Source organism: Pogona vitticeps, chromosome 2 (assembly GCF_051106095.1).
Source record: "Pogona vitticeps strain Pit_001003342236 chromosome 2, PviZW2.1, whole genome shotgun sequence".
Lineage (NCBI taxonomy): Eukaryota > Metazoa > Chordata > Lepidosauria > Squamata > Agamidae > Pogona > Pogona vitticeps.
The window spans coordinates 293,535,364-293,562,963 of NC_135784.1; the positions used below are offsets into that span (position 1 = coordinate 293,535,364).

The following is a 27,600-nucleotide window of genomic DNA, read 5'->3' on the forward strand; positions in this document are numbered from 1 at the left end:
CAACTAGTATGTAGCTGGTCATTTAATGGGCACGTATCCAAAGGGAAAAAACTGTCTGCATGGTCACCCTTCTATAGATAGTTTTTCCCTACAAGATTCTATCCACAATTAATAATGACACTTATTGTCACCACATGGTCCGAGTAGACATGGTCTAGAGGGGCGGGGTATAAATTTAATAAATAAATAAATAAAAAATAAATTATTGTGGTGGCGCTGTGGGCTAAACCGCAGAAGCCTGTGCTGCAGGGTCAGAAGACCAGCAGTCGTAAGATCGAATCCACGCAACGGAGTGAGCTCCCGTCACTTTGTCCCAGCTCCTCGCAAACCTAGCAGTTCGAATGCATGTAAAGGTGAGTAGATAAATAGATATCATCTCGGTGAGAAGGTAAAACGGCATTCCCTAGTCACGCTGGCCACGTGACAACGGAAAACTGTCTTTGGACAGGTGCTGGCTCTACGGCCTGAAAAGCGGGATGAGCAACGCCCCCTAAAGTCGGACACAACTGGACTGAAAATGTCAAGGGGAACCTTTACCTATTGTCTACATCACTCTTCTACTGTATTAGTGTTTTAGAACCATGTACTCACAAATATTGCGAGGACATGGTTTGAAACTCCAGTGCCCAAAAAGCGTATGGAAAGAGCTCAGTCGGCTCATAGAACTGTCTTGTAAATCATGGTTGCTTTTATAAGGTCCAACACTGAAGAGGAGCTACGGTTCATCTCTAAGAAACCACAGACATTTCCAAAATAGATATTTATAGGCTCAATGATGGAATACTTACAACAGGAGGGGAGAACTTGTGGCCCTCCAGGTATTGTTAAACAACAACTCCCATCATCTCTCATTGTTGGCTAGGCTGGCTAAGACTGATAAGAAGTGTAATCCAGGAACACCTAGAACATTGGTCTCCAAACTTCTTGTTATCATGTCGCCTTTTTCATTTCCGAGAAACTATCACACCCCCATCTTTCTTTTACCACCAATTTCAAACCCCTCAATTTTAAATTTATTCAGTTATTTATTTTCATTTCTTTGCCACCTTTCTCCCAATTAAGGGACCCAATGTGGTTCCCAAATAATTAAAACCTCAATGAATTATGAGACTAAAAAAAACAATTAAACATATAAAGCTGTTTTATTTATTTAAAGTCATAACTTAAAATGAAAAACACACACCAAAACATAATAAAATATTATAAATAAATTTTAAATAAATGTTATGAAGAGATATACTATTTGTGAATATTTTTAAATTAAAAATATGCACAAATAGTATATCTCTTCATAAAATGTAATGAAATTTTATTAACTGTAATTCCTTTTCATCAATACAGGCATATTAGAATAATGTTCCTGCTGTGTAAATAATACTAAAGATAAAATAGGAAAAAATAGCTTAAATGTTTATTTCTTACTTTTAACATATGGAATACTCCTTCTTTATATATCTCCCAGCACCAGAATACAATCATGTTTTTGACTATATTACACTCACAGTTTCACAATCCTGTAAAAGATTTTGAGTTCTCCAGAACTTGTTTCAGTCTAGGTGGCAAAATAAAATACCACAAAATATTGTGGAATTGTTGTTGCTCCCAAGGTTTTGCCTGGTAGGTTTTAGATTTGTTGTATTTTGGCTAGTTCTGTTTTTATAATTAGGAGCAGTTAGATGGCTCAAAAAACAAAGCAAAACAAAACAAAAAACCAAGAGCAAGCCTTCAGGTTCCACAGGAGGCTTTGAAAGGATGGACACAGTTATTCTGCAAACTCATGCCATCTATCACTGGGTGGCACTTATCTTGTTTTCAACCTGATCTGCCTAATTAATTTGGGGTGTTTCATCATGAAATAGTGAAGAAATATTCAAAAAATCAAACAGATCAATAATTCATGTTAAGGTCCAATAAGGGAGGTGGTGCTGTGGGTTAAATCACAGAAGCCTCTGTGCTGCAAGGTCGGAGGACCAGAAGTCGTAAGATCAAATCCACGCAATGGAGTGAGCTCCCGTCACTTTGTCCCAACTCCATGCCAACCTAGCAATTTGAAAGCATGCAAATGCGAGTAGATAAATAGGTACCACTTTCGTGGGAAGGTAACAGTGTTCCGTGTCTAGTTGCACTGGCCACATGACCATGAAAACTGTCTACGGACAAACGTGGCTCTATGGCTTGGAGACAGGGATGAGCACTGTGCCCTAGAGTTGGACATGACTGGACTAAATGTCAAGGGGAACCTTTACCTTTACCTAAGGTCCAACTGGGTCAGCCTCTCAGCAATTAAAACATTTCAGTCATATAACGAGCCAGTGATGTTTAGTGGCCATTGGCCTGGGACTTCAGTGATTCAGGCTCAAGTCCTGATTGAGCCATGAAACTGACTTGGGGTATTGTGGCCCCTCACATTCTCACTTGACCCAAGGCCTATGGGAAGGATAAAATGGCCAGGTGTGTTTCTGGAAATACAAATTATATTCATTTAATCTATTTCAATAAATAGATAAAATGTTCATAAGGATATTTCCTTTCCTCCTTCCCCAAACGATCAGGACTCAGGTTGGCCACCAAACCTTTAGTTTTTTGAATCCTTCCTCAGAATTCTGCTGATGTTCTGCTCTAGCACACTCCTAAATTTCATCATATTTCCTCAGGCAGCATCTTACAGACTAGCACATGCTCCTGGAAGAACTGAACTATTGAATGGGATAAAAAGCTGAGTGCAAGAGGAAAAGGAAACACAAGTCATGTCAGTGGACAGCAGGGAACCACAGCCTTGGCCCCACTCTGCTGCCTTGTGTACACCCCCACTAGAGAAGGCTGAGTGCCTCCCTCCTCTGCTCTTTACGGCAGGGTTGTCTGTTTCTTGAGGCCACATTGGTTGGAGGTGACACGTGTGTGTTTTCTGCATGGGCCTGTGAGTTATGGGTGGGCCGGGCCAACACTGCCCCTTTTCTTCACTTCCTTGTTCCCATCTTTTTTTTCCCACCTCCCCACATTCCCTGGGTATGCCTTCACATTCACTCTTCAGTGTCCTTTCTTCCAGATTCTCATGCCCACTCTCCAGGGAAGGTCCTGCCCAGTTTGGAAAAAGTAATTTGAGGAGCTGCATAATTCCCAATTCTGGCTTATGAAAACGACTACCTTACAAAATATATCGTCCAACCTCTCCAAGACTGGCAGCGTTACCTTGTGTTTTCATGCCGGGTGGGGAGGATGGAAATCCCCACCTTGAGGGCCACTAAAGAAATTCAGGTTATCAGGCTCTTAGTAGGTTTGGAGTGTTTTTAGCAGCCAGGGGAAAGTCTATATTCCTGTATAGTTTGCGCTGCGACCAAACAGGCAGATGGAAGAAGAATAGACGGATCTGCCCTGTTTCCACCAGCCTGCTCACTTGCGGCCATGCAACTTCCTCATCAACTATGGTGAACAGTTGAGTTCTTAAAACTACTGTCTTATCTCTATGTTATAAGTTACAGTAGGATCCCCTTATTCAAGGGATCAGTATCTGCTGATTCAATGATCTGCAGTCTGAAAATATTAAAACTATTAAAAGGAAAAAAAAATAAAAAAAATGTATTTTCTCATTCATTACGACAACTGGCCATAGGGGGAGCCAGGGAGTGTGCTATGAAGAATACAAAGCATGGTCTTGGGCTGCTTAAGACCTTTCCTTCTGTGAGCATTTTCCTGGGAGGCGGCAGGAGGCAATGGCTCCTCCTCCTCCTCTTGCTTGTTGGTTTACCTGGAGGTAAAAAAAAAATCAGTATGTGGGTTTGAAAGTATCAGCCCGACGATCTAGGTAGGAAGTGGGACAAGGCCGTCTTTAGGGCCAGCTGGCTTTGACAAGCCACTCAACATGGAGGTGAGCGGCCCTCCTGAGGTGGCAGCAGCAGCTTTCGTTCTCAGCCCTCCCTTCGTGTAACCGTTGCGTTTGTGTGGATCAAAGCAAAGCAAAAGAAAACCGTGCTGCTTATATATCGCCCATAGTGCTTCAAGCACTCTCTAGGCGGTTTAGAAGTTAATTATGCAAGCTACACATTGCCCCCCCCAGCGAGTTGGGTACTCATTTTACCGACCTCAGAAGGATAGAAGGCTGAGTAAACCTTGAGCCGGCTACCTGGGATTTGAACCCCAGGTCGTGAGCACAGTTTGGGCTGCAGTACAGCGGTTTAACCACTAGGGCCGAGATTCCTGCGGGCTCCTTTGCCCCGAGGACTTGTCTTGACCTTCCAGATCGTTGGTGAGGGTGGGGAGGGTGTTTGCTACAATCCCTCTTTTTTTTCAGCATCCCAGGAGGGTGGTGCTTGGAACCAATCCCTCCTGGATATGGGAGGGTCTTACTATACATCCTAATATTCTAGGATGAAAGTACCATAGTGAAATAAATGACAGATACATCTAAAGGTACCCTTGTGATAATTATATATCCAGGTATATCCCATCACTAACAGCAGGTGTGAAAAAGTATTGGAACCGTAACTCACACCAATAGAAAATGTGGCCTTACCTGATTAAATCCAGAAAGGCATCGGCCGCTGTCACTTGCACAATCTTGCCTTCTCGGTGCATTTTTTCCTTTGATCCTTTCCCAGGATGGATTATGATCACCATGATTATTCCAATAAAGACAGCAATGACTGTGGTGCTCATGTAGTAGACGACTGCTCGGAGTCCCATCTTGCCTGATGCTTTGCTGTCCAAGGCAGCAACTCCTAATGAGCGGAAGTGCAAAGTTAGTGTGTACATCTCAGAGAACTGCGAAGAGGGTAAAGCAAATGGTTTTCTGTGGAAAGATGACTTATGATCCATCTTATGTGTTTTTAGGTAGAATACTGTAGCACTGTTCTTTTCTCCAATCCTTTACACCTCAAATACAATACGACCTCAAACTGGTGTATGAACAGAAATTGCACAAAGTGGTATGTTTAAAACTATTATGATACTACAACAAACTTGTGCAAGATGGCACCTCCCAGATGTGATGGAACTCTAACTACCACCATCCCCAACCACCATTCCCATGGTGTCTGAGGACAATGGGTGTTATAGTCTAAGACCTCTGGAACATGCCAAGCTGGGGAGGGCTGTGTTAAAACATCCAGCCACTTTTGTTTTGCTTAACCTTACTCTTATTACCAATATATATCTTCCTCTTTAAGTTGCAGTTTTAAATAAGCACATTAACCTTTATATAAAATGTTCAGACATGGGTTCGGTGTGATATATTTACAATATGAGGAGCAGGAAGATATATAAAAGCTTCCTACATGAAGGAGAGTGAAAAACAGTTTGAACCTTTGGCCTCTCTTGGTCAGACCAAAATGGCAAACTTCTAAGTAAGTGGCCAGCAGCTTTTGGTCTCTGACCCAGACGTCACACAGACTTTTAAAATGAGTATGGTTTGTGAAAATAAGAAGGAGGAGGAGCCATTTTGATGTTTTCTTTCAGATTCAAAGCATCTGCTGTCCAGCAAACCAGGGATACATCAGGGTGGTTGGCATAGCAACCTGTGAAGCCAAGTTCTCTTTTATCTTAGGGTTACAGTAGGCGATAGGAATGGGATTTTTTTTGTAATTCCAGGACTCCTAGCTGCACAAACCTCCACAGTTTGGGACCACGCTACTTGTAGTAGTGTCTTTTCCCCAATCTCATCAGCCCAACCACCAGATCCTCCCAGGCTATGTTCTTCCATATTATCACTCTGAGGGAGGCTCTAGAGTCTTCCCCATGGAGTCAGGCCTTCTTCGTTGTGGCACCAATTCTATGGAACCAGCTTTTGGTGGAGCTACAGCTGGCCCTCTCCCCGCTAACGTTTAGAAGACAGAATAAAATGCTGCTTTTCAGGGAGGCCTTCTATAACAATGTTGTCTGATCCTGTGCCTCTGTTTTTAGCTCTTACAGAGAACAGTGCCTTGAACCATTGGTGCTTTGATGGTTTTTACATTTTTAAAGGGTTTTACACATTTTACAGTTATTTGTCTTTTTAATTGTTTTGAACCCCCCAGAATAGTGCAGTGAAGTAATGGGGCAGTATATATAACTAATGACATAAAGTAAGTAATCATATAGAATCCTCTAGGCAAACTTCTGGGACTGGAAAAGAGAGAGAAAAGAGACGTCTTCCTAATCCCATTGCCTGTTTCACTACATATGCTCAGCTAGGAAGCAGAAGGGAACATCCTTAGTCCCACTGCTCATAGAGAGTCACCTCCCTGATCCATAGGAGAGTAGTTTAATGAGAGGCTCCCCTATAGAATCTAATGGTAGTGAAGTTATCCATTCCATTCTGTATCTTTTTTCTTACATGGGTAGTGGTGTTCTCATGGCCATGTTTCAGGGCTGAGTGAGTGAGAGATAGTGCAATTTCATCAGGGTGCCCAAATTTCTAATTTCGATTCTGTCCTTAATATAAAATTTGAAGTCCTGTTAGACTCTTTAACGTCAACCACAAGCCATGCTATCATATATCACATAACAAAGTTTTAAAGAACGACAACAACAAAAAATGAACAAATAAGGGTAGAAACTTTGAATTCCAAAGTAAACGCATGTGAGAAATATACTTCTAATTATTCATTCAAAAGCAGAAGGAAATGGGCCTAATAGCCTATAGGTAAAACCAATAACAACATAATCCAATTAATATCAGCCTTAACATACAAATATTGTGGGAAACAAGTTGACAGGAGGGAATTTTATATATATGAACAGTATATACAAGGAGAAAAGGATGGCCCATGACCAAATAATGATATGACTCATTTGAGCACCAACCTGTACTCCAAACCCAAGGTGAAGGACTCACCTAGATAAAGAGAGTACAGTTGCAGGCCCTGACACTACCTCTGAGCCTGTTCGCCAAGAATTGCTTGAGCCAGAGACCCCACCAGACTGGGCCTTTAGGGATAGCACCCTTGGATAAGATGCCTCCAAGGGACCATCAGAAACCTATGCTTCAGAAACTCGTACTCTGTTGTGCCTGCTCAAAATTGTAGGTAATGCCATCAGATGGGAGTTAGCAGACAGGTGGAGAAGTGGCAAGCTGTCAACGAGACGTCTACTCCTAGAAGGGTTTCACTTCTCAGGAGGCACTTGGAGCTTGTTAGAAAAGGTTGGCTCAATTAGTACATAGAAGTTCTCAAATGCCGCCCAGAGACCTTTGGGTAGAGTGGGCGGCATATAAATAAATAAATAAATAAATAAATAAATAAATAAATAAATAAATAAATAAATAAATAAATAAATTTGAAGATTGAAGCTCCATTGTAGAGGATAACCATCTATGGCGTTCGCCCTTGTAGCCCCTGCTTGTCTTTCCCTCACAAAGGCTCATGTCGCGTTTTCCTATCACTGCCACCAGTGGATTACCTCAATCCACACTATAAATAATGTTTGTCTGAACACTTGACTTGTGAGCAGAAACAGAACTTATTGAAGTGAAGCAGACTGAATAATAACAAAAGTTTCTCAGATAAACATTATATACAAGCAAATCATCAACAGTTCTCTCAGTACATACTTTTTTCTCTTGCTATATCATTACCACCTTCTCTACCTATTTTCTTAAACAGTTTTATCTCTCTCAGTATGTTCCCTCTCTCTCTGACTAACCAGCCCTATCTGACTCCTCCTTCTCTTGCCAAACCTCATGTAGCTGCTGACTCCGCCTCTCCAGTCCTCTCATAGACTCATGCAAATCAGCTCATGACTATGAATGGCATGAGTGACGTTGGGCGATCATCACACAATCTATGCTGGGAAGCCAACTCTACTGTTAATGCTAGTGGCAGTGTTAATGATTAGTGATGAGCACGGCAAAGATTTTCTTATTAGTTTCATTTCAGCTACTTTCAGAGGAATGCCTCTATCATTATCATATTTTTTGTGCTCCAGACCTTTTGTTTTATACAAAAAGGAAAACCTCTTATAGGTAATTTGTTTTGTGTTTCCTAATTTGTTTCTCCCAGCACTCCAAAAGTCCTACACAACCCTTTAGAGCTATTTTTAAAAGGATGGGCATGGCACTAGAAAACTGATATCATCCAAAAGGAGGCAACAGTACAACCAATAACAGCATATACCCACACTGCCACAGTCACACATTCCACTCTTACACCCCAACACAGAAGCAAATAAAGCATTCCCAACCAAAATATACCCTAAACAATGAAGAAAAATAGCAAAAGAAGGATTCAATATAGAGGCACAGAGGCAGGCAGCACAAACCAAGATAGAGGGTACCGGGAGCTCAGCAGCACACAGTAGTCCCATCCATATGAACAATTACATCAAAGAACACCCCTTACTGGGTTCCAACCAATCTAGGTCCTTTTAGAGATTCAAAAGCCCACTCCCCCATATATTCTCACTGGTTGCTGATAGCAGCACTCATGATGCTGCTGGATGGGAAAGGATGAAAAAAAGCTACACAAAAGAGAGAACATGACAGAATCATGAAATGCTTTTGCATATCTCTTTTGTAATCATGACTCATTTGTGTTTTAGAGGCTTCCTTTCAGCACTCAACAAAATGCCATGAAACATGGAAAAAAGAGACCCTCTTTCATGTTGCTGATCTTTCATTAAAGCAGGAAATACCCATGGCTGTTAATGACCAATGTTACTAAGTCTTTAAGGTGTTACAGGGCATAATGTTTCATGGAGATGCATTGCAATATTGATAAATGCTCCTATTTCTAAAATAATGATAATGACAATGATAATAGAACTTATGGAGCTCAAAGGGGCAATATGGTTCATTGAATCCAGCCCCTGTCAAGAAGGCACTCTGGGGAATCAAACTGTCAACCACAGCACTGAGGTATCCAGCAGTTTTTAAAGTTCCTATAATGATTTACATCTCATCATTGTAAGGCATATATGTATTTCAAGGCAGCATATGATAGTTAAAATCCCAAGGAATATACAATAGCTAAAATCATTGTGCTACAAAATATCACAATAATAAATGGATGTGCCTAGATAAGGAGTGCCTTTTCAGTGGTGGAATCCTATCTGTGACCTGTGTACCTCAGGGAGACTCATCTGGTTCCCACATTAACCTTTCTGGCACCAGGTGAAAATTTTCATTTCACCAGGTGAAAATCTTCTTATCCTCCTAGCCATTTTAATAACAGTTTTCCTGGCATAACAATCTTTTACTTTGTTGCTGGTTTTCCATCATCATCATCATCATCATCATCATCATCATCATCATCATCATCATCATCATCATCATCATCATCATTCAGAAAGACCAGGCACAATCAATCAAAATCATAAAAACATTGACTGGTATTGCATAACAAATATAAGTTTTAATCAAAAACATAAGTATCTGTTAAATATCAATGTAGTCTATATATTGTTTCTCATGCTGTTTTTTTGTAGCTCTGATGATGTTATTTCTGGAATCTGTAACTGCTTATAATACTGTGTGAAATTTCTTGATATTGTTCCCAAAGCCTGGATTACAATGGGGAACAATGAGATATGTTTCATCCATAAGCGAGATGTACTGATTGCCCAATCTCTGTTTTTAAAATTTTTTTCCAATTCTTCATTTTCAACTCTGGCATTCCCAGACATTTCTTTGTTCTATTACTACTACGACTGGTTTGTTACGTTTAAGGTGTCTATCAGCTTGGATCCAGAAATCCCACAAGATCTTGACTTCCTCATTATTCTGACACCTTCTCTACCTGATGTTCCCATGGGTTTTTGAAGACTGGGAAGTTATTTTTTTTCCAATAATGACCAGAGCATGTCTAATTTTGTAATCTGCTTGTACAATCTTTGGACATTTGCAAATGAGGTGTGACACAGTTTCATCTTTTTCTTGGCAGAGTTGACATTTGCTGTTAGCATTAATTTCTTGAATTGTAGCTTTTGTAACATTAGTTTGGAGTGGTTGTACTGGTGAAGCAAAAATGAAGCTTTCGGTTTCTTTTTTCCTCCTGTGTTACTTGCTGTATTTGCAGTAATCCACAGCCTCCAATTGTTCATGGTAAATATCTGTCCACATCACTTTTTGGATGTAGTGCCTGATGCATGGACATTATTTTTCATGTTTTTGGATCCAATTCTTCTAATTCATTTTGGATTCAATCTATTATTCCAGCTGGGTATCTAATTACTGGAACTGCCCAGGTGTTTATAGTTTTAATTGTATTTCCACCATTTAATTTTGATGTTAAGATTTTCTGTAGTTTTTTGATATCATTTCCTATTCCTTTCTATCAGTTCTTTAACTTTTACATGTAGGATGTTGTCTGCTTCTAGTATTCCAAGGTAGTTATAATTTTCATCGTTTCGTTTAGTCATTTAGTCGTGTCCGACTCTTTGTGACCCCATGGACCAGAGCACGCCAGGCCCTCCTGTCTTCCACTGCCTCCCGGAGTTAGGTCAAATTCATGTTGGTAGCTTTGATGACACTGTCCAAACACCTCGTCCTCGGTCGTCCCCTTCTCCTCTTGCCGTCGCACTTTCCTAACATCAAGTTTTTTTTCCAAGGAGTCTTCCCTTCTCATGAGATGGCCAAAGTATTGGAGCCTCAGCTTCAGGATCTGTCCTTCCAGTGAGCACTCAGGGTTGAATTCCTTTAGAATGGACAGGTTTGTTCTCCTTGCAATCCAGGGGACTCTCAAGAGCCTCCTCCAGCACCACAATTCAAAAGCATCAATTCTTCGGTGGTCAGCTTTCTTTATGGTCCAGCTCTCACTTCCATACATCACTACAGGAAAAACCATAGCTTTGACTATTCGGACTTTTGTTGGCAAGGTGATGTCTCTGCTTTTTAAGTTATAATTGTCATCATTTGATAGTAATTTTATAATATCACAATTTTTAAACTGTATTCCATCTAGTTTTTGCATCTTGCCAGGCTGTATAGACAGAGCTGCGTATTTGTCAATTCCAAATTTTATTTGAATATCTTCACTAAATATTTGCACTGTGTTTAGCTGTGATTCTACCTCCAAGGCACTTTTTGCATATAGTTTTAGTTCATCCATGTATTATTGATTTTTCTTGCTTGTTCTGAAATATGGTAGCCCAATCCAGTTTTATTTAAAATTACTGACATGGGGACTAGTGAGATGTTAAACAGTAATGGTGGCAAAGAATCCCCTTGCAATATTCCTCTTTTGATTATAACTTCCCCAATTTCTTCACCATAGGCCATTAAGATAGTTTTCCATTTTCTCATGTTTTTCTTGATAAACTTCTGAATATTTTTGCTCATCTCAGAAATTTTCAGACAGGTATCAATCCAGCTGTACAATAATGAGAGTCAAATGCCTCTTTAAAGTACTGTACAGTATATCCAGGCCACGTTAAGATTTGGTTTTTGTCTTTCTGAACTCTTTAGTATCATGTAATCAATAAGCAGCTGATCTTTCGTGCCTCTGGACTTTTAAAAGTTCATTTTCTGTTCAGTCGGGTTTAGGAAGTTTTCAGTTAAATAATTACATATTGATCTTGCAAGTACTCCTGTGAGCAGCTTGAACACTGTTGGAACTCATGTAATTGGTCGATAATGACTTGGTTCATTACCTTTGTGAGGATCTTTCATTATCAGAAATGTGCAGCCTGTTGTCATTCAATCTTCAGTTGTAGAATTTTGAAGCAGGTAATTAAATTGCAGTGCTGTGCATTGATGGAGATTTGTTAAATGCTTTAACCAAAATCCATGCTGCTCTTCTGGTCCAGGTGCACTCCAGTTTTTCACAGTTCACTGTCCTCCTAATCATTCCAGTTGTTATCACAATATCATCCATATGTTCTCCTTGAGTTTTCTTTACAAATGTCTTTAATTCATGAGTCATTTTTATTATGTCCAGTTGGACTTTCCCAGATTTGTTTCCAAAATTTTAGAGTATCATCTTTACATGCAGTATTTCTTTTGCTCTATATTTCCTCCTAGTGAATAATTGTTGGTTATTTCAAAATTGTGTGTTTTCCCTATACTGTATTGTTTCAGGGGTCTATCATATCTTTAATTTTTTTTGCTGTAGTTGTTAACTGTTGGTCCATAACTGCAACAACTCTTTTCCTTTCTAGGCCATATCTTTTGCATAGTCTGGCTTTTACTTTTATTTTTAAGTTTTGACTCTTTCAAAAGTTTTAAGTTGCTGATGTCTGCACATTTCAGCAAAGCCTGTGTCCATGGACGAGATCATGATAATGATCATCATCATACTTCAGTGTTCCTCTTTTTGTGGCTAGTTTTACTTGTTTTTTAATGTACTCTAGTTTTCAGTATGGTTCATATATAATATTTTAAGTGATTTTAATATTTTTGTTATTAGACAGTTTAAAAGTATAGTAAATAAATGGAAGAAAATAATACAAATTATTTTACAGATGTAACATTTTTAAAAGGCAATTAGATGAATTCTCAGAGAAGCCTATTATTAGCAATTAGCTACTGTGCTTGGAAAATTAGCTAACATACTGTGACATGCAGATGCAGCAAAGCCGATTGGTGCCAGGTATTAATTTGTGCCATGTTTCCTGTGTTCTTCGTTGGAATGATGGTGTCTTAAACAATGGCAAGCTCCTCCAGTGTCAGACTTTAGGAGCAGGTTGCAATTACTTGTAGGATCGCGGAAAGCATTTTGTACATGTTCTGATGCAGCCTTATCTTCCAGTAATACGTTCTTCCCCTAATTCCTTGGCATTGAAACCAGGTCCCACAGTAAGACTGTCCGGGCTCCGAAAAAGCCCCAGACATGCTGCTCTTCAGGCTGCAGGTCTCAAACTCAGCAAGTCTCAAGTAACAAGAAACCTTCGGCTGCCCAGCTCAGCGGCACATTTCCTGCTTCTCACATCTGCCAGGGCAGGGCCCTGCTGTGGGACCTTTTCAGAGACCAATTTAACTCTTTGCATTAGCCCACCTTTTTTGCCCACGGTACTAGAATGTGCCACACAATATGCTTTTTGAAGGGAAGCTATGGGAGTAATTTATCTTCTTTATGTGTGCTAAGCAGAGCAGGAGGTAGGGACTAGCAGGGATTCACAGCAAACCATAGAACAGTGATTAGTAACAGCTGACAGCCCCAGACTAAGGCCCTTTCTCTTGGGCTGCCTAATTGTGTTGCCCGAGGACAAAGGAGGTACTGTCCTGGTGCCCAGAATCAGAATCACAGGAGGACAGAGAATAACAGCACAAGAATTTCCAGTAACAAAACACAGCTGATACCTGCTTAGGAGAGACATGAAAAGACCATCTTTTTGTGTGTGTGTGGATGAGACATTTAAATCAGCATGTTGTTCTGTAAGAGGGTTTTGTTTTGTTTTTCTCACTAAAAGGTTTTGTTTCCCATTCACAAAAAACTCAGTGACTGGAGCGAAGGCTGCAGTCAGTTCCTACCCAAGGCTGTCTACTCTTGAGAAAAAGAGCCCTGAAGCTGATGGTTTTGCTGTACCGCCTAATGTTAAAACAAGTGTGAGGCAATTACTCTGGTTTAATGAAGGGCGAGTTCATCACAAGAACTTCTTCAGCCAAGCCATCCAATCTCTAAGGGGACAGAGCAATTTACCACAAAAATGAATGTCCTTGTTAAAAGCACATCTGAAGCAAACTTTTGACACAGGAAAAAATAACAAAGAGTTGAATCTGCTTAAGACACAATTGATTCTATCATTGGTTACCATATCTTCCACATAAGATTTTCTGGCAGAACTACAGCAAATATATATGGATTTTGTGCAGCCAGGCAATATTTATTTATTTGTTCATTTGTTTGTTCATCCATTCCAATATTATTCTGCTCCCATTAGTGTCACAGTACTACTCTGAGTTTTGGTTACAACTCATAAACAGAAAACAAAGATAATACTGATAATGCCTCATATTTCTAAAGTGGTTTTCGCTGTGTGCCATATACATTGGCCCCACCCATCCTTAAAACCGACCAAGCTCAATGCATTTTATTTATTAGTTACATGTATACCTCACCCATCCTCCTATTACAGTGGGGTCTCGACTTACGAACTTAATCCGTATTGGAAGGCAGTTCTCAGGTCGAAAAGTTCTTAAGTCGAATCTGCATTTCCCATAGGAATGCATTGAAAACCATTTAATCCGTATCTGCTCTTTTCATCCACAGAAACTAATGGGAAGCTGCTATTCCACCTTCTGCCACTAGAGGGGGATATTTTTTTCTTTTTTCCTTTTAACCTAAGATGACTTAGCTTTTAAAAAAAGGAAAAAAAGAGTTCGTAACTCGAATCTAAGTTCGTAAGTCGAGTCCATATATTCCTATGAGAGCGGTTCGTAAGTCGAAACGTTCGTATGTTGAGCCGTTCGTAAGTTGAGACCCCACTGTAGATTGAGGTGCCATTTATCATCACAGCAATCCTGTGAGGCAGATCAGGCAGACAGTGGTAACAGATGAGACAACAGCTTTGTCATTAGAGGTGGTACATCTTTAATATTTATTTTGTGCCAAGTTGCTAATTAACATATTCCTGTTCAGTCAGTGCGAGATGTGGGGTTATTTTGCAAGTTAACTGAACGGACACGAAAACTTTAAAGCAAGGCATATTTGGAGGGATAATGACTTATCACTCTCTAATTGCAAAGCTGAGCACCTTGTCTATTTCTGTTATGAGAGAGCATCAATGGCCTTGTCTCTGTGGCAGCGTGATTTCTTGTGAGTCAGGTCAACACTCTAATTACTATACTACATTGGTTCTCCACCAAAGCAGTCCTATTGGAAGGGCAATAAGCAGAGATTCGAAGTTATATCAGATAAAGAAATAACTCTCCTCCCAGAGGAGGAGTCAGGGAAAACCTGATTATTTTGCTAACACGCTCTTTAGAAAAGAAATTGCTTGCTGTACAGATGAGGAATATCCTTATACTAAAGATACCTTAAAATAATCATTAAAGTGAGTTTAGCAGTATTAGCCTCAGAGAACCCAAAATGTAGACTACATCCTCCCCCCAGTTATAGAAACTCGACTAGCTGCCGATCAGTTTCTAGGCACAATAAAAGTACTATATTTTTTTCACTATAAAGCCCTAAATGGCCTGGGTCCAAGCTATTTCAAAGACTGTGTCTCCCCTTATGAGCTGTCTCAGGTGTTAAGATCATCAGGAGAGGCTTTATCTCCCAATCCCACCACCTTCCCAGGTGCATCTGATGGTGACAGAGGAGACAGCCTTCTCTGTTGCTGCTCCCAGACTTTGGAACTCCCTCCCACAGGAGGCCAGACTGGTGTAGTTGTTGTTTTTAGCTTTAATATTGCCTTTTAATGATGTAATCTGCCTTTCTGTACTCATTGTTTTCAGCTTTAAATATTGTCTTTCAATGATGTAAGCCCCCTTGGGCCCTTTTTGAGGAGAAAAGCGGGTAAAAATATTATAAACAGACAAACAGAAAAACAAATGAGTCTGTCTGGACAATAAAAGGGTTGATAATTAGTAAATCAGACGTTTCTGATGTTCCTTGTTACAGTATTAAATTCAATAGCTGGAGTTATTTCTCCATTGTTTAGACACAAGCTATAGCAATGATAAGCAACAGTGTGAACTTTGGCAATGTCCAACTCCATGCCTTTTTAATAATATAATAATTTATTACTTTGCTTTTAACTTTGTTTGTTTTAATACTGTAAGCTGCCTTGGATCCTTATAAGAAAGGTAGGATATAAACAAACAAACAAACTAGATAAAAAAGAACATTCTGTTCAAATTCGGGGCACTGTAGGTTTAGATATGAGGAAGGGCCTTGAGGTTGAGCCCCCCCCAAAAAAACACTGCACATTTTGCAGTCATGGCAGAAGTAACACAAAGCTTTTAAGTTGCCACATGTCCAAATCATTCCACAGAACAGGTATGTGGAAACAGCAGCTTCTAAACCATTTTTTGGGGGGACCAGACCCCTATGAAGCCTCCTGAACCCCCCGAGTTCAAAAGACTGAAAGCAAAGATTGCTTTTTGCATAATGGTGCCGTCCCCTCATTGCCCCAATTTAAAACTAGAAGTGGGCATCCAGTCATTTGGACTTTTTAAAAAACCTTTGGCCACTTCTGGCCCTATCTGGGCCTTGTGCAGCTTGCAGCATCCCTTATGCCTGCCAAAGCTGCCCACTTTTTCTGGTACAGAATGGGGGCTGGAAATATTTCTCCTGATGGGTTGGCTTCCTCCCCATCTACAAAGTCCTCGTGACAAAGCCACAGTTGCTGCCAGATGCCAGGACACTATTAGCCCTGGTGGTTTATATGCTAGCTGCCTTCCCCGCTTTGGTGTCCTTGAAAAAAATTTACCATAACATTCCTTCCACATTTGTGACCTGTGAATGGCATAGAAAATTGAGGCGTCAAGCTTCATTCTAGGCCAGATCTTACAAGTTCTTATATCTCTACTAAACCTGAAGAAGGAAATGAAAACCAGTAAGGTGGCATTCATTTGAAATTGAAGCCATGGAGTTTTTCCCCTCTAGCTGTAGGCAGGGGTCAAGGTATTACATAAAAACCAGATTTCCAGGTCCACAATCAGGCATTGCATTCTGACATCAAGAAACGAGGGTCAGAGTTCATGGCCTCACTGGGAAAAAAAACGCTGGCTGGTAGAGGGACAGCAGCAATTCTGCCTCTAATGAGAGATGAAACTCAACAACCATTTCATGATGCTCCTTCAAAGGAAATTCCACAGTGAAGGGTAAGGGAGTTATGACCATGATGGTGTTTGTTGTCTTTTATCTGTCAAGCGCAATGAGACTGGAGAGAAGCATTTCTGGAACAACAGGGTGCAGGAAGTGGAGAAGAAAATGAACGCTGAGGACAAAGCACCAAACACAGATATCGACACTTTATGGTTAAATACACTCATGGGGGTGCAGGATAAGCAGACATAGTAGCCTAGTTGCCATGGGTGGGCAAAATAAGTTGAACAATAATGGGTAAAAATTAGAATAAAGCAGATTTTGGCTATAGTTCCTAATGATAATAGCTGTTGAACAGTGGAACAGTCTTAGTAAATGGTGAGCTTCCTGTCACAGATAAGTGTTCTCAGGCTTGAAGCCTTTGTTAAGATGGAATGCTATAGTTAGAAGTTTCCTCCAAGGAATTGTGGGTTAGGCAAGAAAAACCCCAAACTCCTTCTGAACTTCTGTGATTCATAAAATTTGACAAGAGACAGTGAAACGTCTCTTCAAAACACCAATTGGGCAAGCAGATGCATGGCATCTGGAAGAAAATCCTTCTAGATCATGGAAATTATATTCATTTTTTATCCACATGTGCTTTTCTTCCAGCAAGATAAATCATGGCTATTTCCCCCTATTTTTTTATTCACATTGTTGCAAGACTTTGATTTATATTAAGTAGCCGGCAATTTACAATAAAGAATATAGTCCTAGATCAATCTTCCCAATTAGCTACCTTTCAGAAGGGCCGGACTATAGTGCCCGTCACCCCATCCAGCACAACCAGTCCCATCACTGGGATAAGACTAAGAGTGGCAGTCTTGGAAAATGTCAGGTTGGGAAAGCCCTAATTAATGTTTAGCTGTGCTAAGGAATTTGATTTCAAGGGGTACTCTTCCAGAGGATGAACAAATTGCAAGCATTCATAAGATTTATTAATTCAACTATAGCTGACTCACTAAAATTTCAAAACATACCTATACATGAACAGCACCCATAAATTCTTAAAGTCTGAATAAAATCTATGACATTATGATGCAGGCTTATTTCTCCTGAAATTTTGTTTCAATGGCCCTTAAGCCCTCAGTTACGACTATGAATATCAAAGATCTCTCTCTCTCTCCCCACCTCTCTTTCTTTTTCTCTTTCTTTGTCTCTCTCTCTCTCTCTCTCTCAGACATACATTTTCTCATTCTTGAAAGGGGAATTTTGATACTTTGAGAGAATTTTGATACTTTGAGAGAAAAGATTTTTCTACAAGATTTTTCCCATTTTTCATCATTAGGCACAAGAACAAAACATCTATGTAAAAACCCTGTAGTTCGTCTCAAAACCTTGTACTACAATTAATCTTGTCTAACAGTGAAAAAACACAAACTCTTGTAAGACTGAAATAAGCAGAGATTGACGTGTGTACTTGGAATGCTAAATACCTTCTCCACCTTTGTTTCAGAGTATGGGGCTGTCTGAACGGAGCAGAATTTCAAACAACTTGCCTTCCTTTATATGCGTGCTTTACGAAGTTTATGTCAAGGAACCTCTTCACAGTGTAATGGATACCAGGGGGTGCCCTCTAGGGTACACATGCAGTGAGACTGGTCCCATTTGTCTCACCGTGGCCATACATACCAGTAATGAAGGATAAGCTATAGGGTCAGAGTCAGTATGTGGAATATCTGCCTAGCTGCCTGCATCCAGTGCCCACCAGAGGCCAATCATTGATATTTGCTCTAGATTCCATATAATGTTTCTCCCTCTGTTCCAATCAGCACAGAGCAGCTGAATCTGGCAGCCTCCATTTTATTTTCCCACAGTGCCCTAGACTTGTAACCTTGCTACATAAGGGACAGTGTAGTAAATTTAAATGGTAGCTCTCTGCAGCTCAATACTGATCAGGATTCTTCTCCTGTCAACTGCCACGCATAATTGCCAGGACTCAGTTCTGTACGTTCCACATAAATCTAATGATGTCTATAAACGGAATCTTTTAGATCAGCGGTCCCCAACCTTTTTAGCCCCGCGGACCAGCTGGGGAAGGCGGGGCACCCCCTGTGCTTGTGCGCATGTGCAAAGGGCGGCGTAGCACTCGTGCCGGCACTTGCACAGGCACAAACAGGCTGTGCAGGGGGGGAGTGCATGCGGGGGTGGGGAGAAGTCTCTCTCTGCGGCCCAATCTGGCTCAGTCCATGGACCCGCACCGGGCCATGGACCAAGGGTTGGAGACCTTTGTTTTAGATGAACCACAACAGATCAACTGAGTGTAAGTTCAAGAGAAGATGGCAACAGTATGGAACTGTGATATTGTTGTTTTATATAAAGAAATCCAAAAGCAATTTAGCTGCAAAACAAAAATGTGCTATAGGTATCCAGATAAACCCACATGATGCAACCAACACAACCAGGTGTGTAAGCTTTATAACAGAAGAGAGTGTTAGGCCCTCATTTTTCCCAAGGACTGAGAGAAGTACCAGGATGCTGGATCTGATACATAAAGATTTTCGTCACTATGCATATATTCCACCGTCTTTCATTACTGTACACTGTCCATTTCCAAAATGTATAGGGAAATCTTTATCACCCAAGCATGTTTCATTCTAGTTCAGGAACATACAGTAAATCACTAATAGTTCTCACACATTTCAACAGGCAGTTCACATTGCGAAGTTCCAGTTCTTTTCTCTTAAGTTTTCATGCAATTGCTATTAGTAACTTGAATATTTCTATTTCATCTAGAGTTATAAAGAAATCATTTTGATGTGTTCAATGACTGGTGCACCTTAAGTCAATTATCTAGTCATTTGATTTCTGTTCACAATTATGGGCCATGCATTCTTTCTGTTGAGGTCTTGGGGAGCCTTTTTGGTTAATGTACTCTTCCCTCAGACACCACAAACACTCTTGGGAACTTCGCTATACAAGAGAGATACAAAAGCATCGAAGCATTCACCCAGCAATGCAGTCAGTTCAAAGCCATTTAAACTTAAATTATAAAACACTGTTAATCCAGCAAGATTGCTTTTTACAATCTTGTTTGTTGTTAAGATGGAGCTGTATGAGTTCCCTAATAAAAATTGCCTCTGGAAAAACCATAGGCTCTCTCAGGTGCTTTAGCATCTCTTTGGTATTTTCAAAGGTTTTAATATACAGCACATCATCTATTTATCTGTAAGACTGTGAAATTATCGCTTTATCTACAGAATCCTAATATTCCCCTTTAATTTTGGTCCGTGCTTCTGTTGGTCTTTGTAAACAATCATACACATTTAAAGCTCTGAGGTCAAACTGCAGACGTTTTTCCATTGAGAAAAATTCAGAGGTGTTAACTTGGGAAGTTTAAAACAAATTGTGTGATCAAGACCAAGACAAAAGAGAAATTTTATTTCTATTTCTGATCAAGTTAATTAAGAATCTCAGAAAAGAAACTGCAGTTCTTTCTCTGCATTCACATATGGGGTTAGATTAGGCATCCTTCAGTCTCGAGAGATTATGGTAACATGCTCTGTATGGAAGACTTGGAACAGCATCTAGTGTAGCTGAGAAGGCCAATTTGAGAGTGACAATCCCTTCCACACTGAAGACAAATCCAATCTGTCCCCTGTCCAGATCCCTGATTTTGCTGCTTTCATCACTTTCTCTTTGCCTCGGCCTACTGGACAAGGGTCTCTTCAAATTGGGAGAGGTCACAATGTGCTGCCTGCCTCCAGGCTGAACACTCAGATGTCAGGATTTCCCATCTGGTGAGGTCCATTCCCAAGGCCGTCAGATCCCACTTGCAGAGATGCTTGTATTGCAGCTGTGGTCTCCCTCTGGGGTGATTTCCCTGCACTAATTCTCCATACAGGAGATCTTTTGGAATCCGATGATCAGCCATTCTCACAACATGCCAAAGCCAACATGAACGTCACTGTTTCAATAATGTATACATGATAAAAATTCCAGCTCAATCTAGGACTACTCTATTTGGAACTTAGTCCTGCCAGGTGATAACAAAAATCAGTCGGAGACAACGCATATGGAATATGTTCAGCTTCCTCTCCTGCTGTGCACAAAGAGTCCAGGACTCTGCAGTACAGTGGGGTCTTGACTTAAGAACGGCTTGAGTTAAGAACATTTTGACTTAAGAACCACACTCATAGAAAAATATTGATTTGACTTACATACTTAGATTTGAGTTAAGAACTGAAAAAAAAACCACGTGGGAGGCAGGGAAAGTGCAAAATTTGAACTTTCAGTTAACTGTTGGCCAGTGAAAAGGGTGCCTGTCTGCTTCCTCACTCCTCCCAGCGTTTAGAGAGTGGATTGGGAGACAGTCTTCGGACCGCCTGGTACTGTACTGCCTGGAGTATTTTCCCTGCCTTCCCTGAACCTTTCTTGACCTAAGAAAAAAAGAAACAAAATATCCCCCTCTAGTGGTCGAAGGCGGAATAGCAGCTTCCCATTAGTTTCTATGGACGGAAAAGAGCAGATACGGATCAAATGGTTTTCAATGCATTCCTATGGGAAATGCAGATTTGATCTGAGAACATTTTGACTTGAGAACCGCCTTCCAATACGGATTAAGTTCTCAAGTCAAGACCCCACTGTACAGAAGTGTGCTCAGGACACAGGCTCCATAAACCTGGATCTTGGTATATGCTATCAGCTTCTTATTGAGACATACTGTCTTTGTGAGTCTTGGGAACATGGTAACTGCCTTGCCAACACGTTTATCCAGCTCAACATCTAGGGAGAGATTGTTGAGCCAAGGTACACGAAGTCATGAACAACCTCCAATTCTTGCGTGGAGATGGAATAGAGGGAGGTGAGTCCACACCCTGGCCCATGACTTGTGTTTTCTTCAGGCTGATTGTAAGTCCAAAGTCTTGGCAGGCCTTGCTAAAATGATTCATGAGCTGTTGGAGGTCTTCAGCAGAGTGGGCAACAATGGCTGCATCATCAGCAAAGAGGAAGTCCCACATGCATTTCAGTTGGATTTTGCTCTTCGCTATCAATCTAGAGAGATTAAAGAGCTTTCCATCTGATCTAGTGTGGAGATAAATGCCTTCTGTTGCAGTTCCAAAGGAGTGCTTCAGCATGACAGCAAAAAAGATCCCAAACAGGGTCGGTGCGAGGACACAGCCCTGTTTCACTCCACTTCAGATGTCAAAGGGATCTGATGTTGAGCCATCAAAAACTACAGTGCCCTTCATTCCCTCATTAAAGGGCCTGATGATATTAAGGAGTTGGAGTGGGTGTGGAAAGAAGAAAAAATACAAACAAAGACTCAGGACATTTCATAAGCAAGATCAGCACTGTAAAACTCAACCCTGGGGACAGGCTGATTCATTTTGATGTAATATCCCTGTTCACTAAGGTACCAATAAAGGACATCCTGACACTCATACAGCAGATCTCTCCAGAAGACATCAAGGCCCTCTTCCAACACTGCCTAATGACCAGCTATTTCCAGTGGGCTAATGAATTCTATGAACAGACAGATGGAGTGGCCATGGGGAGCCCCCTCAGCTCGGTTATAGCAAACTTCTACATGGAGCATTTTGAAAAATTGCCCTGGCCTCGGTACCCCTCGCACCCACAGTCTGGTTCTGATACATGGATGAAACCTTCGCAGTTTGGAACCACAGTGAAGAAAAATTGGAAGAATTTCTCAACCATCTCAACAGCATCCACCCAAATAAACACCATGAAAAAAGAAATAGAGGGCCAACTCCTGTTCTTAGATGTCATGGCCCTACGTAAAACTGACCTCCGACTGGGACACAAAGTCTACAGAAAACCCACCCACACAGACCAGTACCTACACAAAAACACCAACCACCACCCACAGCAAAAAAGAGGCTGAATCAAAACACTGGTAGACCGTACAAATTGGAACTGTGAAGCTCAGTTTCTCAGCACTGAACTCAATCATCTGACTTGGGCCCTACAGGCAAATGGCTACTCCAAAAATGAAATCACAAGAGCCATCAAACCAAGAAAACAACACTAAACTGAAGAAGAAAAACAGCCACCCACAAATAAAGTATTTCTGCCATACATCAAAGGGGTAACAGACCGCATGGGGAAACTTTTGAAAAAACACAACCTACAAACAGTATTCAGACCAACCACAAAATACAACAAATGTGACAGTCAGCAAAGGACAGAAGGGACCCCCTCACCACTGCAGGAGTATACCAGATACCTTGCAGTTATGGACAGGTATATATTGGAACTACAAAATGAAGCATCCACACCAGAATCAAAGAACATGAGAGACACTACAGACTAAAACAACTGGAAAAATCATCAGTAGCTAAACATGCCCTAAAACAAACTGGACATGAAATTCTGTTTCAAAATACTGAAATACTGGACAACACCAGCAATCATTACGTCAGACTGCACAGGGAAGCCACCGAAATCCACAAGCACCAACAGAACTTCAACAAAAAAGAGGAAAGTTTGAAACTCAACAAAACTTGGCTCTCAGCTCTCAAAAATACAGCGTACAAAAGGTCAATGAACTCTACCCAGCCACAAGGACCAGGGATCACTGCACACAAAAGACCAGCTAATGACACCCATCAACCACAGTGACAGATAATCTCTCCTTCTTATCACAACAATACACCTACAACAAGACACACTAATCACCCATCTACAGAAAAAGACAAAAGCCCATCTCACAGACATAAATACTCCACTCCCAAGCCAACTTCACCAGAGCACAGAGTGCTGTCCTCTGAAGATGCCGGCCACAGAGACTGGCGAAACGTTAGGAAGAGCAACCTCCAGAACACAACCAAAGAGCCCGAAAAACCCACAACAACCATTAGATCCCGGCCATGAAAGCCTTCGCGAATACAAAAATACAAACACTTTGAAAAACAATACCCTAAAGCTATCTGTATATATCTCTGGTCTCTAGGCCCACAATCTGTTGCAGAATTTTGAATATCTGGTAAAATTCCCCTTTTCTAGCAGTAGAAGCACAGAGATCCCCAGAGTCTAACCTTTTTCATTAACTGACACTTGCAGTTTTAATAATTAACTCTGAGACATCTGTAGGAGAAAGAATGAAAACATGTTTTACTTAACAGTTGTTCAAAATTAAAGATTTGTGTATGCGGCTTTCTTTACTGCACATGTGCTTAGTAACCAACCAAACAGATCAACTGCAAACAAAACACTGCCACCAACCATGAATACACTCAACAGAAAAGTGGGGTCCTCTTTGAATAGAAAGGCTGGAAGGAACGATTGGTTAGTGCTGGACAGACAATCACACCAGCCTAGAAAAATCCCTAACAGTCACACAAACTATATATAGCATGCAAGGTTGCAAATAAAACTCTAACACCAACACCTAGTATACAATGGTTCCCAACAGATCATGTTTTGCCATAGATTTGCCGCTGCCTCTGTAAAGCTAGACAACAGAGAAACACGTCTATTATTTCAATCCTTCTCACTTAAGTTCGGGGATTGTTGGTAAGTGAGTGGAACTTATTCGTACCTTCTTTCTGCAGTTCCAAGGCTGACATTTGGTTTGCAAAGATGTTTCAAAATGTTAACATTTGTGTGCACTTAATTAAAAAGAAATGCAGGAGACCATATTTGCCAAGCAACAATACATGAAAGAAAAGAGGTTTTTTTAAAAAAGGCATAATATTATTGTTGGATGTTGGAGTCACAAAGAGCAGATGAAAATATACTTTAAGACACTGCAAAGTCTGACTGCAAATCATAATAGTCCAAGCCCTACCTAAATAGCAAACTCTCTTTTCCGCCACCCTCTCTTTTCTTTTTAGAAATCCTTTTGTTTCATGTAAAACAGGGCTCAGTGTAGCTAAAAACTTCAGTGGAGGACTCTGAATTAATTTTTAAGAGTGTAGGTTAAAATAGCACTATTTACATCGCTGGAAGCTTCCAAGAGCAGTAGAGTTTGTGCTGGTCTATCCATCTATCTATCTGGCTGAAAATAACAATTTCTGGACCTAGTGTGTCTGGAGGCAAAAAACTGTCTCCCAAATCTGCTGAGATGAGATGGCCCACTTCTGGTTTATGTAATGCCAAAAAAAGGGCATAAAACACATTGGTGGAGCATATATGGCATGACCGCGCAGCCATATTATTTTAGCTCTAAAAATTATTTTGTTTCTTTGGTGCTAAGCTTCTAATGAATGTTCCTAAGAAAAAAGATCATGTCAAACTACGTGTCAGCTGAAGTCTAGCTGGTGCAACTATGCCATGTAACGGTTGATGATACCACCACCTAGCATCATTAATCTTTATTTTAATTTCATTTAAAACTTCCTATTCCTCCCCTTCAGGTTCTGTGGCTCTGTTGGGATGCAATCTGCCCAGGGGAAGCCACTGTGATCCTTTGGATGGAGGGGAAGCCTTTAAAATCCCTGTTGGTGGTCCTGCTCTCTATTTGTCTGAAGAAGGGAACTTGTCCACAAAAAGTTCACACTGAAATATAGCAACTAGTCTATAAAGTACCACAATGTTTTTGTCTTTTTCTCTTTTTTCTTTTTCTTTTTTGTTTTTTACCTGTTATGCTAGCACAAGGCTAACATAGCTACCTCTTCTAAAGCTACTGTGCTCTATGCTCACTGATAACTTTGTCCCATAGCAAAAATGAAGATTCTCAGGTCATCTTGACAATGAAGGACCCAAATGTCTCCTCGGGGGGGGGGGCTTGTGGTTCAAAAGGTTTCACCACGTGCCCTTTTAGCTTAGCAAAACCTTGTAGATGTAACAGCAGGCAAACCAAATTTGTGATATAGCAGATTATCTTTGATATTGACAGCCAGAATTTGCTAACTCTGTCCAATGTATCCTGTTCTCCTGAAGTGTTAGGATTAGAAGGTTTCTTTATAGCAACAAATGTGGTTCTTATGTAAATAAACCAGGAGTGAGTACAAGGAGAAATTCTCTCTTCTCAAGGGTTAATGCTATGCTGATGGAAGGGAGTTTCCACAGTATACCTCATGACCAAAGGTGATGTCCATGTAGTGCTGGAGTTTTAGAGTCCATGGCACATACACTTCTGTATTGTAATTTTTACAAGGGTTCAAGGGAGAGAACATTGCACCCAGTTCTCCTATAGTTTCCTGGTAAATCAAAAGTAGACCTTCTGGAAAATATGTCTAAATGGGAATAGCCCTTTTGTCATTAATGTCACAAGTTTTAAATATAGAATAATCGATATTAGATGGAAGATTCTCACAGAAGTTCAGTCTATGCAGTAGACTATTTTGATGTCTAAACGTGCGTGTGTTCTTTACAACCAATTGATCAATTAATGTTTGACCTTAAGAAAAATAATCTAAAAGGGTAACAGTAGCAGTAGCAAAATGCAGAAGGAAATTGGTGTAGCCGTGAGAAGGGAAAAAAATCACTTGGTACCTGTTACTAAGCTGGATACAATGAGAGGCAAAACCAGCATCTGCAACATTCTCATTAGGAGTTCACCCGGGAAGGAAAAGTACTTCACCTCTCGATAGCTGAAGTGGTACGACCGAAGACCAAATCCAAGGATGACGCCTAAGAAGAAAGAAGAATCATGAGACTTCTGTCTTAAACAAAAATTGCATAATTACAGAGGTTCTGGGCAACTATAAATGAACAGAGAGCTCACTGAACTACACAAGAAAATGAGTGCATGCATGCATGCATGCATGCGTGCATTCATGTCTGTCTGTCTGTCTGTCTGTCTGTCTGTCTGTCTGTCTGTCTGTCTGTCTGTCTGTCTGTATGTATGTATGTATGTATGTATGTATGTATGTATGTACCGTGTTTTCCCCAAAATAAGACAGGGTCCTATACTGTATTAAATTTTGCTCCAAAAACACATTAGGGCTTATTTTCAGGGGATATTTTATTTTTTTCATGTACAATCTATGTTTATTCAAATACAGTCATGTCATCTTCTGGTTGCTGCACAGGTGTGGAGGGCAGGCTAACATGCTAAAATCACCAACAAGTCAGATAATAAAATAAATGTTTCAAATGTGAACGCCAAGATATAACAGTACTTTATAATACAATTTAAAATTATAAAATGGCAGGGCAATGGTATAAAAAAGCATAAGAGGTTGCCACCAAATGCTTCTCTGAACAACTCTGTCTTTAGCAACCTTTTAAAGGTAGGCAAGGAGGGGGCCAGGTCAAGCTCGACCGTTCCTTGGTTCCAAAGTCAAGGTGCTACAGCCAAAAAGGCTGTGCTTCTTGTTGAGATTTCCTGGCCTCTTTCGGCATGGCCACCCAGAGCAGCATTGCCTATGTGGATCTGGAGGCATTGGCTGATGATCTAGGAAAAAATGCTCCATCAAGTAATGGAGTCCCAAACCATGAAAGGCTTTATAGGTGAGCACCAAAACATTGAACTTGATCCAGGACATCACAGGTAGCTAATAGAGGTGAGCCAGAACTGAGATGGTGTAGTCAAAATTGTCCAGACACATTGCTAGCCTGGCAGCTGCATTCTGTACTTGTTGAAGTTTCTGGGCCAGCCTTAAGGGAAGCATTGCAGTAGTCAAATGACTGCATATTGGTAGAATGCTCATGGCTTTCTGCAAGGATTCTGCAGAACTATAGGTGCGTGAGAGAATTCTCTTTCAGAATACTCTTTTACTGTATTTTACAACTGTAGTTCCCAGGGTTCCTAGAGAGATGGAATGGCCATTAAACCAGGTTATCTGTGTGCAAACATGCCCTGAATTGACTTGTGTGAGATGGGAAATCCTGACATAAACTTCAATTTCATTGATTTGCACTTTAATGGCCCATCACTGAGGACCAGTACATGTTAGTCTCCTGCATGCAAAACCATGGATTTTCTTTTCTGGCTTGTCTGTGGCAGTTTCTCGTGGCAAGTAGGTCATCTGACTTGTTCACCATGGAGAGATGTGAACCTTTTGCACATTCGTGCGGCTGCCACAAGCTGGGTGGT

The 27,600-nt window shown here is 40.7% G+C and overlaps 1 protein-coding gene across 1 annotated transcript in view; it reads right to left on the reverse strand.

Moving 5' to 3' along the window:
• The window catches only part of SLC1A3 (solute carrier family 1 member 3), a 64,675-nt gene that overhangs the window by 15,663 nt on the left and 21,412 nt on the right, over window positions 1–27,600 (reverse strand). The window contains exons 3-4 of the mRNA XM_020795674.3: window positions 26,055–26,192; window positions 4,511–4,715 (exon numbers count right to left, since the gene is read on the reverse strand). Of these exons, the coding sequence (XP_020651333.1) occupies window positions 4,511–4,715; window positions 26,055–26,192 (343 nt within the window). The remainder of the gene's footprint in view (window positions 1–4,510; window positions 4,716–26,054; window positions 26,193–27,600) is intronic.